The sequence below is a fragment of the Propithecus coquereli genome, unplaced genomic scaffold, assembly GCF_000956105.1.
Source record: "Propithecus coquereli isolate 6110/MARCELLA unplaced genomic scaffold, Pcoq_1.0 Scaffold44, whole genome shotgun sequence".
NCBI lineage: Eukaryota > Metazoa > Chordata > Mammalia > Primates > Indriidae > Propithecus > Propithecus coquereli.
The window spans coordinates 12,581,115-12,595,231 of NW_012150174.1; the positions used below are offsets into that span (position 1 = coordinate 12,581,115).

General features: G+C 36.5%; 1 protein-coding gene across 1 annotated transcript in view; it reads right to left on the bottom strand.

Annotated features, from left to right (window-relative positions):
• Positions 1–1,170: 1,170 nt before the first annotated feature.
• NLRP14 (NLR family, pyrin domain containing 14) overlaps positions 1,171–14,117 on the bottom strand; it is a 31,950-nt gene continuing 19,003 nt past the window's right edge. Inside the window, exons 7-11 of the mRNA XM_012654282.1 lie at positions 13,567–13,737; positions 11,910–12,080; positions 9,701–9,871; positions 2,218–2,388; positions 1,171–1,515 (exon numbers count right to left, since the gene is read on the bottom strand). Coding sequence (XP_012509736.1) covers positions 1,383–1,515; positions 2,218–2,388; positions 9,701–9,871; positions 11,910–12,080; positions 13,567–13,737 — 817 coding nt within the window. The 3' untranslated portion in view covers positions 1,171–1,382. The remainder of the gene's footprint in view (positions 1,516–2,217; positions 2,389–9,700; positions 9,872–11,909; positions 12,081–13,566; positions 13,738–14,117) is intronic.

Below are 14,117 nucleotides of genomic sequence, written 5' to 3' on the forward strand. Positions count from 1 at the left end.
GTATATGTATACAATGGAATATTACTCAATCATAAGAAACGACAGTGATCTAGCACCTTTTATATTTTCCTGGATTGAACTTGAACCCATCCTCCAAAGTAAGGTATCACAAGATCAGAAGAACGGGCTCCCCACTTGTACTCGCCATCAAATTGGCACTAACTGATGAACACTAGGGTGCTCACATGGCAGTAATATTCTCCAGGGATTAGGAGGATGGGGAGGTAAACTCACAACTAAAGGACACGGTGAGCATTGTAGAGGGGAAGGGCATGGCTCTAACCCTCGCTTGGATGAGGCAAAGACATAAAATGTAACCAAAATGTTTGTACCCTCATAATACCCTGAAATAAAAAAAAAAATTAAAGGGAGGAGGGGCCCTGCTGAACCCAGTCTTTCAGCCATCCTTGCCAAGGCACTGGATAGGTGAGTAAAAAGTTATCTTGGGGCCTCCAGAGCAACCTGGTTGCCAGTTAAATACCACCAAGGGACCCCAAGTGATATCATGGTGGAGTATAAGAAATGCTAAGGTGAGCCCTTTCTGATTTCTAATCCACTAAATTTTGAGATTTAATAGTTATTGTTTTAAACCCCTAAATTTTGGGATGGTTACGCAGCAATAAATAACCAGAACAGTCTTTCATAGACAATTTTATTGTGCCATGTTTTTGCCAAATGGAAGAACCTGTTTTTAGCTCTAACCCAAATAAACTTATATGCCCTTAAAGAGAATTAAGCCTCCTTTTCTTTCATTATAGGCCTCAGAAAGCATTTAATGTAGACGCCTATTTCTATTGAAACTAGTGATTCTCAAATACTAAGTATACCTAAGAATTTTCCTGGGAAATTATAAAAAAAGGCTGGTTCCTAATGAGCCTCACCCAGACATTCTGATTCACTAAGTCTGGTGTGGGGTTCAGGAATCTACATTTTAAGGTAGACATCCAAGTGATCTTGACACTGGTGGTCCCAAGAACACACATGGAGATGCATTCCAATAAAAGGTGCCAGAGATGGCAAGTCTGTGAACTAAGCCATGGCAGTGGGAATGGGAAAGAAAACAAGGCACTTTAACTGATCTTCCCTGGATCCATCTTTCAGTCTCATGTCTAGACTTCTCTTACATGAGTTCTTAAGCTCTGTATCCAATTAAAAACATGTTATATTTTTCAGAGCGCTTTATGTTTTTCATTTTGTTTAAGCATCTCAAGCCCCATGTGAAGCTGAACAGACATTTCACAGAGAAGGGACTAACCTGTATCAAACAGAGGTCAAGTGCATATCTCTAGGCAAAGCATCTAAAGTTAAGAACCCAAGTCCTCATCCTTCTGAGGTTTTATTTGTTTTTTATTTATTTTTTAAGGAATGTCAGGGTCTTCAAATCAGAAACACTGCCACCAGGACCCATCTTCTTCATCATCATTACAATCTGGCTTTATGGTTAAGTGTGGATTGCTAACTCCCACAGCTTCCAGCAGCTTCTGGGCTTCCTCATCAAATGCCTCTTTGTACAACCTGAGAAAATAAGGAAACATCTCTTTCCTTTTAAATTTCCCTAGAGCCCTCCACTTTCCCTGCGAAGGATTTCAGGCGGGAAAAAAAAAAAACTGTTGTATTAAAGTAGAAAGAGAACATTATAACATGGATGGGGAGTGGGGAAGCGAACTGAGAGAGATACAGTGAGGGAGATACAGCAGTTGAAGGAAAATGGAATACAGAAGAGAGAAATAGGTAAAAACATAAAAGGATTCTTCAAGAGCCTTTTGCAATCCAAGTAAAATAATACTAATGATAATGATAATAAACATTCATTTTTTATTATTATGCTAGGCACTGTTCTAAGTACTTGCCCATATTGACTCAGATCCTCACAATAACCCTATAGGGAGATTTTATCATTTCACCCATTTTGTGGGTAAGGAAACCAAAACAAAGAGAGATTGGGGGACTAGCCTAAATTAAACATTTAGCAAGTGGTAGAGCTAAAATTCAAACTCAGGTAGTCTGGTCCCAAAGTGCTCAACTCGTAACTACTATGCTATATTATGCCTCTCTAGATTCAATATTCTATGAGAGAAAAACAAATAAGTACCCAATAAATACTTAAAGATACACAGTCAGGTTGATTCTGAGGCCTGCAGTAAATGAGTGACTCCCTAGATCCCCAGATCCCTCATTACAGGAAACTCTCCCCCTGAGAAGCCAATGAAGACTTACCCTAGAACTTGCAGTTTACACTTAGGAGACCTCAAGACTTGACATAACTTCCTAATTCCTTCACACCCTAAGGTATTCTGTGTCAGGTTCATTTTCGTCAGTCTTTGGTTGCTGCTAAGAGTAAAGGAGAGGTCTTGACAACAGAGTGAGGTCAAACCACAGTATGCTAACCTGTAGGGAAGAGAGACAAAAGACAAAAATGACCCTATCCCATGACAGAGAACAAGCACACAAAAAGATCTGTGAGCTTGGAGTGGTGGATAATTCCAGAAACTTAAAAAAGTGAGTACCGTTAGGGTAAATTCAAACACTGTAAGTACTTACAATATTCATTATTACTAGATACTTACAAGCTGAACATATCCCTTCCAAAATCATGAATTACAAATTCATAACTATAGTCCATGGAATAAATAAAATATGCAAGCACATGCTAAAATACTATAAAGCAGTTGAATCTTTGAATATTATTTTAGAAACTTGGTATTGAATGTTTTAAAAGCAGGGAATACAGTAAAGTCTCTAGTGCCGTACCATTTATGCAAATAAAAATGCATACACCAAAAAAACAACATCACATCTTTTACAAGGGTGGCCACAATTCTATGGCATATTGTGACTATAGGTGGGAAGGAGAATGGCTGATGGAAATAAATTAACCAACCGACCAGTTTATCAAGGTCCTCTACACAAGCCAATGATAGTATAATACATGAACTGAGGAAGAATGTTAAACTCAACCTTCTGTACCTGATGTTCCCCCAACCAATTCGAGTTTAATTTTCACCCTATGTATTAATCGATCAATACTTATGTGCACATGTAGTAGTAACATTCATCGGGTGTCAGCCAGGAGGGCGCGGGCAGGAAGGGATGAGTATATGTTCACACCTAACGGGTGCGGTGCGCACCGTCTGGGGGATGGACACGCTTGAACTTCTGACTTGGGTGGGGCAAAGACAATATATGTAACCTAAACATTTGTACCACCGTAATATGCTGAAATAAAAAACTTTTCACCCTATGTTTACCTAGCCACCAAACAACTGAATGCCTATATAGGTGTTGAGTATATAAAACTTTAAGTTGCTGCACACATGGAACTCACATTAACACAGTGAAGAGGTAGTCCCACTAACAATGACACAAGGTAAATATCACACAAAATACACCTTAGGGCAAAAAGCATTGTAAGACATAAAGGGTTATCAAGAATGCATCAGGAAACAATCATTTAAATTTGCAGTCACTAATAACAGTCTCAAAATATAGGGGAAAAAAAAAAAACCTAACAACTACAAAGTGAAAAACACAAATCTAGAATTATACTGGAGATATTAACATATTTTTCACAGTAACTAAATTATCTGGCAAAAAAAAGTCACTAAAAGTATAGATGTTTGAACAGAATTAACAATCTTAATTAACTAATATGGAATACTGCAAACAACAATTCTTCATATTCCTTTTAAGTGCACTAAGGAACTCATACAAAAACTGACTATATACTGGGCCAGGAAGCAAATGCCAAATTTTTGAAAACTGCAATCATGCACAGTGACCACAATGATAGAGATTAAATATAAAAGGGATAACAGGAAAACCCTCTCAATGTTTGAAAATTAAGGCATACACTTAAAAATTATGCATGGGTTGAAGGAAAAAATAAGTAACAAAATCAAAAACAAAATACTGCTTTTAATATCAAAACTTGTAGGATAAAGTTAATGCAATGAAGGGAAATCATAACTTAAATATCTGTGATGGAGAAGAAAGGGAATATATGATCTAAGCATCCCACACAAGAATTTAGAAAAAGAATAAAATAAACCCAGGAAAAGTACAAGAATTAAGATAAAGACAGAAATGAAATAGAATGTATACATACAATAGAGAGGATCTATGTTGTGTTTTTTGAAAAGAAAAATAAAATGAGAAAAGGCTCAAATTGCCAATTTCAGGAACAAGAAAGGAAATGGCATTATAGATGATTTAGAAGTCAAGCAGATAATAAAATATTATACACTTGCCAATAAGTTTTAAAATTTAGATGAAATGGATAAAATCAATAATATTACTTACCAAAAAGTACTCAAGAGAAAACCCAAATAATGTATAATTATTTTAAAAATTGAATCAGAAGTCAAAAAAATCTACAAAGGAAGCTTCAGATTAGACAGTTTCACCAAAAATTTTTACAAAATTCAAGGAACAATTCCAGTCTTATAAAAATCTCCCTAGGAAACTGAAAAAGGAACACTCCTGAACTCATTTTATAAAAATAGCCTAATTTTGATACAAAAACTTGAGGGCGGCGGGGCTCAGTGGCTCACGCCTGTAATCCTAGCACTCTGGGAGGGCGAGGCAGGAGGATTGCTTGAGCTCAGGAGTTCGAGACCAGCCTGAGCAAGAGTGAGACCCCCGTTTCTACCATAAATAGAAAGAAATTAGCCAAACAACTAAAAATAGAAAAAATTAGCTGGGCACAGTTGCATGTGCCTGTAGTCCCAGCTACCTGGGAGGCTGAGGCAGGAGGATCGCTTGAGCCCAGGAGTTTGAGGTTGCTGTGAGCTAGTCTGACGCCATGGCACTCTAGTCCAGGAAACAGAGTGAGACTCTGTCTCAAAAAAACAAACAAACAAACAAACAAAAAAAACAACTTGAGGGCTGCATAAGAAAGATTATAAATTAATCTCCGTTATGAACAAAGATGCTTAAATAGTCATATATTAACTAAAAAAATCACAATGTTTATAAGAAGTAGCATGTCTGGATTGGTTTTAGCCCAAAAATGCAAGGTTGACAGAATATATAAATCAATAGGATTCATCACATTTAGTAAATTTCTTAAGCTTAACATCTATTCATGAATTAAAAAGAAAATAAAAATTTCTAACACACTAGGTGTAGAAGGGAATTTCCTTAAACTGATAAATGGGTAAACCACTGAAATTTTGCTTTCAACATTGGGAACACAAGAAAGCCCACTATCCCTAGACATATTAACATTATATCACATATATTAACATTTACAAAGGCAATAAAAAGAAAAATATATAAGGAAAGAAAAGGAACAAACAACTACACTGTATTATTCCCAAATGATATTATTTTATACCTAGAAAATCCAAAAGTATCTGCAAATTAGCAATTAGAATTAAAAAGAGAATGTGGCAAGCTACTGGGTATGAAATCAACATACAAAAACCAACTGTGTTTCTATGTATAAGGGATAAACAGAATGAAAAAATAACAAAAATAACCATTTACAACAGCAATGAAATACAGCAAGGACTTTGGAACAAAGTTGAACAACAACAAAATACAGAGACACTCAGAGAAAAATTACTAAGCTTTACTGATAGGCCTAAACAGGGAGCTATATCATTTTGGTAATCAGGAGACTCATTAAGTGATAGTCAATGCAATTCCATTCAAAATGGAATGAATAGTAGGTTGGGGGAGAAGGTGCATATGTGCACATATGTGTAACTTGATAAGCTGATATTTTCAATTTATTTGGAAATGCAAAGGGAAAGGAGCCAAAATTCTCTTGAAGAAGATGGGAAGACTTGCTCTAACGGGTATTGGGGCTTATCATAGAGCTTTATTAATTAAGAGTGCATTATTGAGATTGGGAATTACAAACAGGCCATTGGAAAAGAATAGAGAACCCAGTGACACATCCATGCACCAGTGAAAATGTGATTTTATAACAAAGGTATCCCTGCCAAGGAGAAAGGAAAGAGAAATTTCAATAAATTTCACTGGAAAAAATGAGTACATATATAGGAAAAATAGTAAATTAGACTTAACCTTCAACTATATTTTTAAAAGGTAGATTAAAGACCCCAAAGCTTCATAATTTGCCTTTGATATTTAGGAGATAATATAGTAGAATCTGAAATATAATGTGTGGAATATAATGGTTTTCTGTAAATATTGTAAGGATGCTTTTGTCTCCCTCCTACCTGATCCTTCTGGACCAAAGGTCTGGGTACAAGTGGGGGATGATTGGAAAAATAAGTGAAATTATAGCCACTTTCATGGGAACACACAGATATCATGGGTGTGGGAGAAGAGAAACAAGAAGCTTAGAATCTGGGAGGTGCAGAGAGTGGGAAGGCCAATTAATGCTCTCTTTTTTCCCCTAGATCCAACACTACGGCATGGCAAGATAATTGTGTGGTCTGTGCGAGTCAAGCAGAAGCTGCAGCTGGCAATCTGACTTGCTGCCCAGTTTGTAGTGCCTGTCCACGTGCTATGAAAACAGAAAATCTCATGTGGACACAGCAGGTCATGAACTATTCTGCTATGTCTGATGCCATCAATGGCAGCCCCAACTGTGGACCCCTATCATATGTGTACAAACACAACCACCAGCACAACCTTGTTCCAATATGATTGAAACAAATTCATAGGCTTCTCTGATGCCAGAACAGTCTTGGGCTATACCATGTATGGTGAGCAAGGCAGCTGCAACTAGCAGTGAGACTGTCCAGGTAGCTTAAACATACCAATGTAATGGTGACCCAAATCAAGTAACAACAACAAATCCCAAATTAGAGTGACCTATGCTACTTTGAGTTATATGCCTGCATGTGGAGAACAGTGGATCACTGAATATCTCTTTATTGGGTATGAGTATTGGTTCTGGACTATCTTTTGCCCTTTATTATTGCCAATGACACCAAAGATCAGCATTCTAAACTCCCTTGTGTGGATTTCTAATGGATAAAAGAGCTGTTAGTCTTTCTGTGAGACTTACTCAGTTGTCTGAGTCTAGGAGCCAGGTGACATGGTTGAAATCAATACTGCAAGTTGATTTCATCCTGTGCGTGGAGTCTTATTGATAGTGGCCTTAATTAAATGGTATATGAGATTGATTGAATTGATCTGGTCACAGCCTCTACTGGTCAGATTAATGAGAGTGGCCAATACAGTGGCGTATACATATGACAATTTACCAGAAGCCAAGACTGCACCATATGGAAACAAGAAGTGGCTATTGGAAGACATTCTTCCATAGGAGTTTCTCTCTCCTACTTGTTTTGCTAACAAGAATGCAAAGCCCTGACAACTCTTTACCCGGGCCATTTCCCAGGGTTGTGTTTGCAATGAGCAACAGTGAGGGATGAAGTAATAATATCTCCCTCCAGGACAAAGAGCAGGCTGACATATTGCTTGCTATAAAACGGTGGGTACCTCAAACTCCACGTTGTCGTTCTTGAATGCAGCCCACTGCATGTGCAGACATCCGTCCCAGCCCTTCATGTCAGCCCTGTGAGACTTGGGGAACAAAGGAAACTGATACAAACATATTAATGCTCATGCTCTTGCTATGATGTAAGTAATAAAGTCCTTTGTCTCTGATAGAAGTCTTGTGTTTTTTGCCAGAATCCATGAAACAGCAACAGCCTAACTTATTAGGTTATATAAGTAGGATAAAATTAAATCTCAGATCTAACGGTTACAACTTCATCATTGTTCTGATAAAAATATATAAACAGTCAATGGAAATATAGGAAAAGCAGCATTTTCTTGGAAGAGTCAGGAAACATTTCTCTGGGAAACTTTTAAATTCCTATATTATGAGATAGATCATTGTGTCTGGGCTTCCCACATGTAGAGCACAATTCTTAACTCAGAGGTCAATGATTCATGTTGTATGAGTGGAAATGTACTAGCCAATATCATTTCAAGATTAAATAAAGATAGAGACACAGACCAATGGAACAGAACAGAGAACTCAGGTATAAAATCATCTACCTACAACCAACTGATCTTCGACAAAGCAGACAACATACGCTGGGGAAAAGAAGTCCTGTTCAACAAATGGTGCTGGGAAAACTGGATAGCCACATGCAAAAGAATGAAACAGGACCTCTATCTTTCACCACTCACAAAAATTAATTCAAGATAGATAAAAGACTTAAACGGAAGGCATGAAACTACAAAAATTCTAGAATGTCAGAAAACCTTCTAGATATTGGATTAGGCAAAGAACTTAAGACTAAGACCCCAAAGGCAATTATAGCAACAAAAAAATAAATAAGTGGACTTAATTAAATTAAAATGCTTAATTTAATTATTAAGCACAAGGAAGGGAAATCAACAAAGCAAATAGCCTACAAAACGGGAGAAAATATTTGTAAACTATGCATCCAATAAAGGGCTAATATCAAGAATCTACAAATAACTCAAATCAGCAAGAAAAAAACAACCCCATTAAAAAGTGGACAAAAAGCATGAACAGAAGCTTTCAAAAGTAGACAGACAAATAGCCAATGAACATATGAAAAAATGCTCAAAGTCACTAATCATCAGGAAAATGCAAATTAAAACCACAATGAGATATCACCTTACTCCTGTCAGAATGGCTCTTATTAAAAAGTCCAAAAACAATAGATGCTGGCATGGATGCAAAGAGAAAGGAACCCTTATACACTGTTGGTGGGACTGCAAATTAGTACAACCTCTATGGAAAACGGTATGGAGATTTCTCAAAGAACTAAAAGTAAACCCACCATTCAATCCTGCAATCCCACTACTGGGTATCTACCCAAAGGAAAAGAAGTCATTTTATCAAAAAGACACCTGCATTTGAATGTTTACTGCAGCACAATTCACAATTGCAAAGATATGGAATCAACCCAAGTGCCCATCAATTCGTAAGTGGATTAACAAAATGCAGTATTTACATATATACCATGGAGTACTATTCAGCCATATAAGGAAATGAATTAATGTCTTTTGTAGCAATTTGGATAGAACTGTGACCATTATCCTAAGTGAAGTATTTCAAGAATGGAAAAACAAACACCACACACACTCTCTAATAATTTGGAATTAATTGGTGGGCACAGAAAGAAGTAAAAATCATTGGAAATCAGAAGGGGGGAGGGGTAAAAACCTCCCTAACAGGTGCAATGAACACTGTTTGGGTGATGAGCACACTTATAGCCCTGACTCAAGCATTATAAAAGCTGTAACCATATAACAAAAATATTTGTACCCACTTAATATTTTGAAATTAAAAAAAAAAATCTAAACGATATAGGATTAAACATAAGAAGTACCCAGAACATAGGATGAGATTTTATTAGATTACAAGCTCTTGAAGAACAAAGTATAGTGTTTTACAGATAGAAGATGATTAGTAAAATCTTTAATAAAAAAATTAATTCAAGGACAAATAGAATATCTAAAGGATGACAGAACACGGAGGACTCAAATGAGATATAATTTAGTTAATACATATCTATCCAAGGCACTAAGAGGGATACAAAGAAATGTGAAATATGGCTTCTATACTAAGGAACACACAATACATTGATTCATATATTTGAAATTTAGATTCTTATTTCTCAGAGTAACTTAACTTCTAGCCCCATTTATTTTTCATTCTCTCTCCATATACTACATTTCATCTAGCTATGCCAACCAAATAGGTATAATTTTCCTAATAGAAAACTGAACTCACCCAAGCCTCTGAATGTTACAGTCTGGATGTCTCAAAGCGGCACACAGAATTTTCACTCCATCATCCTGCAAATCATTATTCCCAAGGTCCAGGCTCCACAAGTTTGGGTTGCTCAAAATAACAGAAGCCAGATCCAAACAACATGCACTAGTGAGAACGCAGCCCATCAGTCTGCAAGAAATACAATAGAGGAGAAGTGAATCCTCCAGTTGTGAGGATTAATTAGTTTCTTCCTAGGAGAGATGCCCAAGTATTTCAACCTCTTTTCTGACCCTTTTCTATCTATAATCCCGGATGCACATGAGAAAGTCTAATATGACCAGATGGGATTTCTTAATGAGCAGAAGGAACCAGCAGGTAAAACTGTTTTCTTTCACAAACAGGTTATCTACAAAGCTTTCAAAATCAAGGGTATGAACATTTATTTTTAGCAATACTTAAAAAATGGGTATATGCTTTCCCAAGGAACCCATAGATCTCTATGCTTTCAGTTTTTAATATATTTCTGAAATAAAAAGTTTTCCAGGAATCTATCTCAAAGTGTTATCTCCAAAGAAGAAAGAAGCAAGCGATATATGAAGAAGATTTCTTCCAGGTCCTTTGAATGGCATTCAAGCGCAATCACAATCTGGCCCTAGCTTTCTCTTTCTGTACTTTGCCCCCACTATTCTCTCACCATACACATCCATTTTTCTCAAAGTATACCACATCTATTGTTATTTCCCTTCTATTCTCTCTCCTTTCCTTCTGCCTAAGATATCCTCACAGAACAAAATCCTCTCCATTTTCAAGCCTAAAGTAACTCTGTTTCCACAGTGAAGTCTCAATCCTTGTTCACTGGGACTTTTGCCATACCCTTATAACAATGTATGGAATATATTATAATTGGTTTTGTGTTTATTTTCCTGTCATCAGAATTTTGTGTTACTTGAGGATGAGAGCATCACCTTAGTGACCCTTAGTCTCCTCGGCATCTAGCACATATTTGTTGAGAGAATTGGCATGGCCTGCAGAGAGGCTATGATGGTAACTAAGAAAGTGCAAATTTGTCATTGTGTCTACAGTAATGCTAAGGAAAGAAGGTGGGCTGGGCAAAGACCTTGAGTATATAGGTCACCTAGAAATTATCTCTGTAGTTGAAATGAAGGCACTGGATTGAATGATAATGTCCATTAAGTAAAACTTTGCCTTCCAGTTGAATAATGATCAAGGAAATCTCAGAGAATCACATAATAATGAACATCATCTACACTTTACTAAAGCAAGTACAAGTGCTTATTGGACCCTAAAGTTCAAGCATCTTAGTGTTTACAGATGTCACAATAAACTTTTAAACTCATTTGACAGTTTGGTTATGATGAGTTGGTCCAGTCAAGAAAAACACTTCTGGGTATACAAAGCAGCTTGAATTTATAGTTGTAAAAAATTATGCTGGGGTTGGACCCTTAATGACTCACCCAAGCTACTAGTCCCATGGGAGGTTCTAGTGGGAGAGTGAACTGAGATTGCTAAGTGACACCTCTGTCTGGCTTCACTCTAGCCACAATATTTACACAATGAAATACTAAATATTGTATAGTCATTAAAATAATCAAGAAGATGATTTTAAATAAGTATTTAAACGTTTCTAAAATACTGTCAAATGAAAAGGAAACTCCTAACTCATGTCTATACAATAATCACAATTATATATCCACATACCATGCATATATACTATGTATATACCTGCTCACAGACTAAGAGAGGACATAATATTAATAAAAATGGTTGGTGTTTAAAAATGGATTACAAGATATTTTTTAAAATTCCTTTCTCAATTTGACAGTTGACCTAATTATAAACCTGAGTTTAAATATAAACCTAAAAGAAAAACTTGCAGAGCACAATTTGAGCTTCACAGATATAAAGTAGCAGATACACTGTAGATTCACTAGGGTACAACCAAGGAAAAAAGAATATGGTTACTGCTCATCCTGATGCCTCTGGTCCTCCTATAGTCAGGGAAGCTGACTATAATTACTGTGGTAATTGTTTTAAAAAATCTGATAAACAGTTTTCTCCAGCTTGTCTCAGCAGAATGAGAGACAGAAAATCAGCTGTATATTCTTTTCTCTGATAGTTATTCAGTTCTCGGCCTTTCTTTGCTAATCTCCCCCACCTTCACAGATGCTCTGTAGTTGAAACTACACAAAAGTCACAGAAAACCTACTCCAAGTCCTGAAGATGACAGCTTGGATGCCGAAAGACATCACACAGAAGCTTTGCTCCATCATCTTGTAGCCGGTTTGATCCTAGATCCAGATGTATCAGGCCCTTGTTGTGCAGAAGACATGTCGAGAGATGTTCACTGCCAAGCGAAGTGAAATGGCAATGCCTAAGCCTACGAGAAGGACAATGTGAGGAAAGACGGAATCATTGCTCTACTTCCCAGGGATTGATATCTTTGAAAAGGTTTCATGTTACACAGTCCCTTATCCTTGCCAAAACTCCATCTCAGATGAAACACCCTCGCTGCTAGCCTGTCTCACCTGGGACACTTAGTTTTACATCCAAGTGGGCTCAAACTGGTTTCATGTTCTTCAGAATTTTTCTTACTGTATAAGTCAAACGTTAACCTCTTTACATTGCGCATAAATATAGTACACTGTTGCAGAAGCATAGAAGAGCAGGAAGATGGAGAAGAACAGGAAAAATCATAATAAAATAAGTACTTTTTGTACATAATAAAAGTGGCATTTTCGGTCAGTAAGGACAAGATATATGACGTCAATGATTTTTGTATAACAAATCTTATATAGAGGGGAAATAAGTTTAAACCTTATAACAAAATAAATTTGGAATAATTTAACATGTAAATGCTAGATCGGGAATAAATTTGGAGTTATTTAACAACACGTAAATGTTAAAACTAAACTATAATGAGTATGAAAAGGTAATATAGTGTATTTTTTTTTTGAAAAAAGGTATTTCCAATTATGACAAAACCTCTATAAGTCATGAAGCAGAATCTGACTTCACAAAAATTTTAAACTTCTATATTATAAAAATAACCATAAAGAAAGGTAGACATAAAGCAACATGCTGGGAAATTTATTATATAAAATAATAATGCATGTGATATTAATAACCATAAATATAACATATATTACAGAAAACATCAGAAGAAAATTGAACATGTAAAGAGGCAATTCCTGAATATAAAAGGCCCAAAACATTTGAAAAGATGCTCAAGATCAAATTGCTGTAAAAGCTATTTTTCAATTATCTAATTAACACTGATCAAAAAGATTGTGGATACCCAGTGAGGGAATTAAAATGCAGGCCCCTAGACTGCTGTTGGGACTATAAACAACCTATCTGGAGGGCAATTTAACTATATCTGACAAACTGAAAACTCTGGCTCATTATTTCCATGCCTAGGAAATTATCTAACAAAAATGATCTGAATAATCTTGCTGTGATGAGCCATACCATGGAATGCTATATTTCTATTCTGAGCCCAGATTCTAGGGCTGGATAGGTATTAAACTTTAGTTCTGAATTCATCATTTGCTTGCCTTAAAAAGTTGCATTATCTTGCTAAGCCTCACATTCCTCACCTGTATCGTGAGGCACCTAGAAATCAGGTAAGCAATTTGACACCATCAGGTACTGTTGTGCAGAATAAACAAATTTAGCACAGGATCCAGAATAAAGACACAATTATTAACAATTATTATTGCAATTATTATCATTATCTTCATTATCTTCTTCATTAAGGGTAATAGCAAGGAAAATGCAAAGTACAGAATATGTTCATAATACTTTCCCATTTTATATTTCAAAATGTGTACCATATTAGAAGGATGAAAATAGTACGCACTTACACAAGGCTCTGTAGAGTACACCCTGGATGTTGCAAGACACCACTCATAAGCTTTACTCCACCATCTCTCAAAGCATTGTCTGCCAAGCATAAATGTGTCAGCCTTTTATTGCTGATGAGGGCCAGAGAAAGATCCTCACAACCAGCTTCTGTGAGGCCACAGCTTTCTAAGCTGAAGGAGGAACACACATGGGAAGGAATGTGTCAATTTCCAAAGTTCATGCTTCTCCTCTCATTCACAGGTAAATTAGCTGTTGCTTACAAACCCTACAAGGTCTACTACAGAATCAGCCTCAACAAACCTACTTAAATTATGAATTCCACTGCAGCTGTATACAGGGTATGATGAGACAAAACATGGAAGGGGAGAAGAGAAGCCTAGCAAAGAATGAAAATAAGAGGTCAATCTGAAAGGAGGCTGGGTGCAGTGGCTCACATCTGTAATCCTAGCACTCTGGAAGGCAGAAATGGGAAGATGGCTTGAGGTCAGGAGTTTGAGACCAGCCTCAGTAAGAGCAAGATCCCATCTCTACCAAAAAAAAAAAAAAAAAA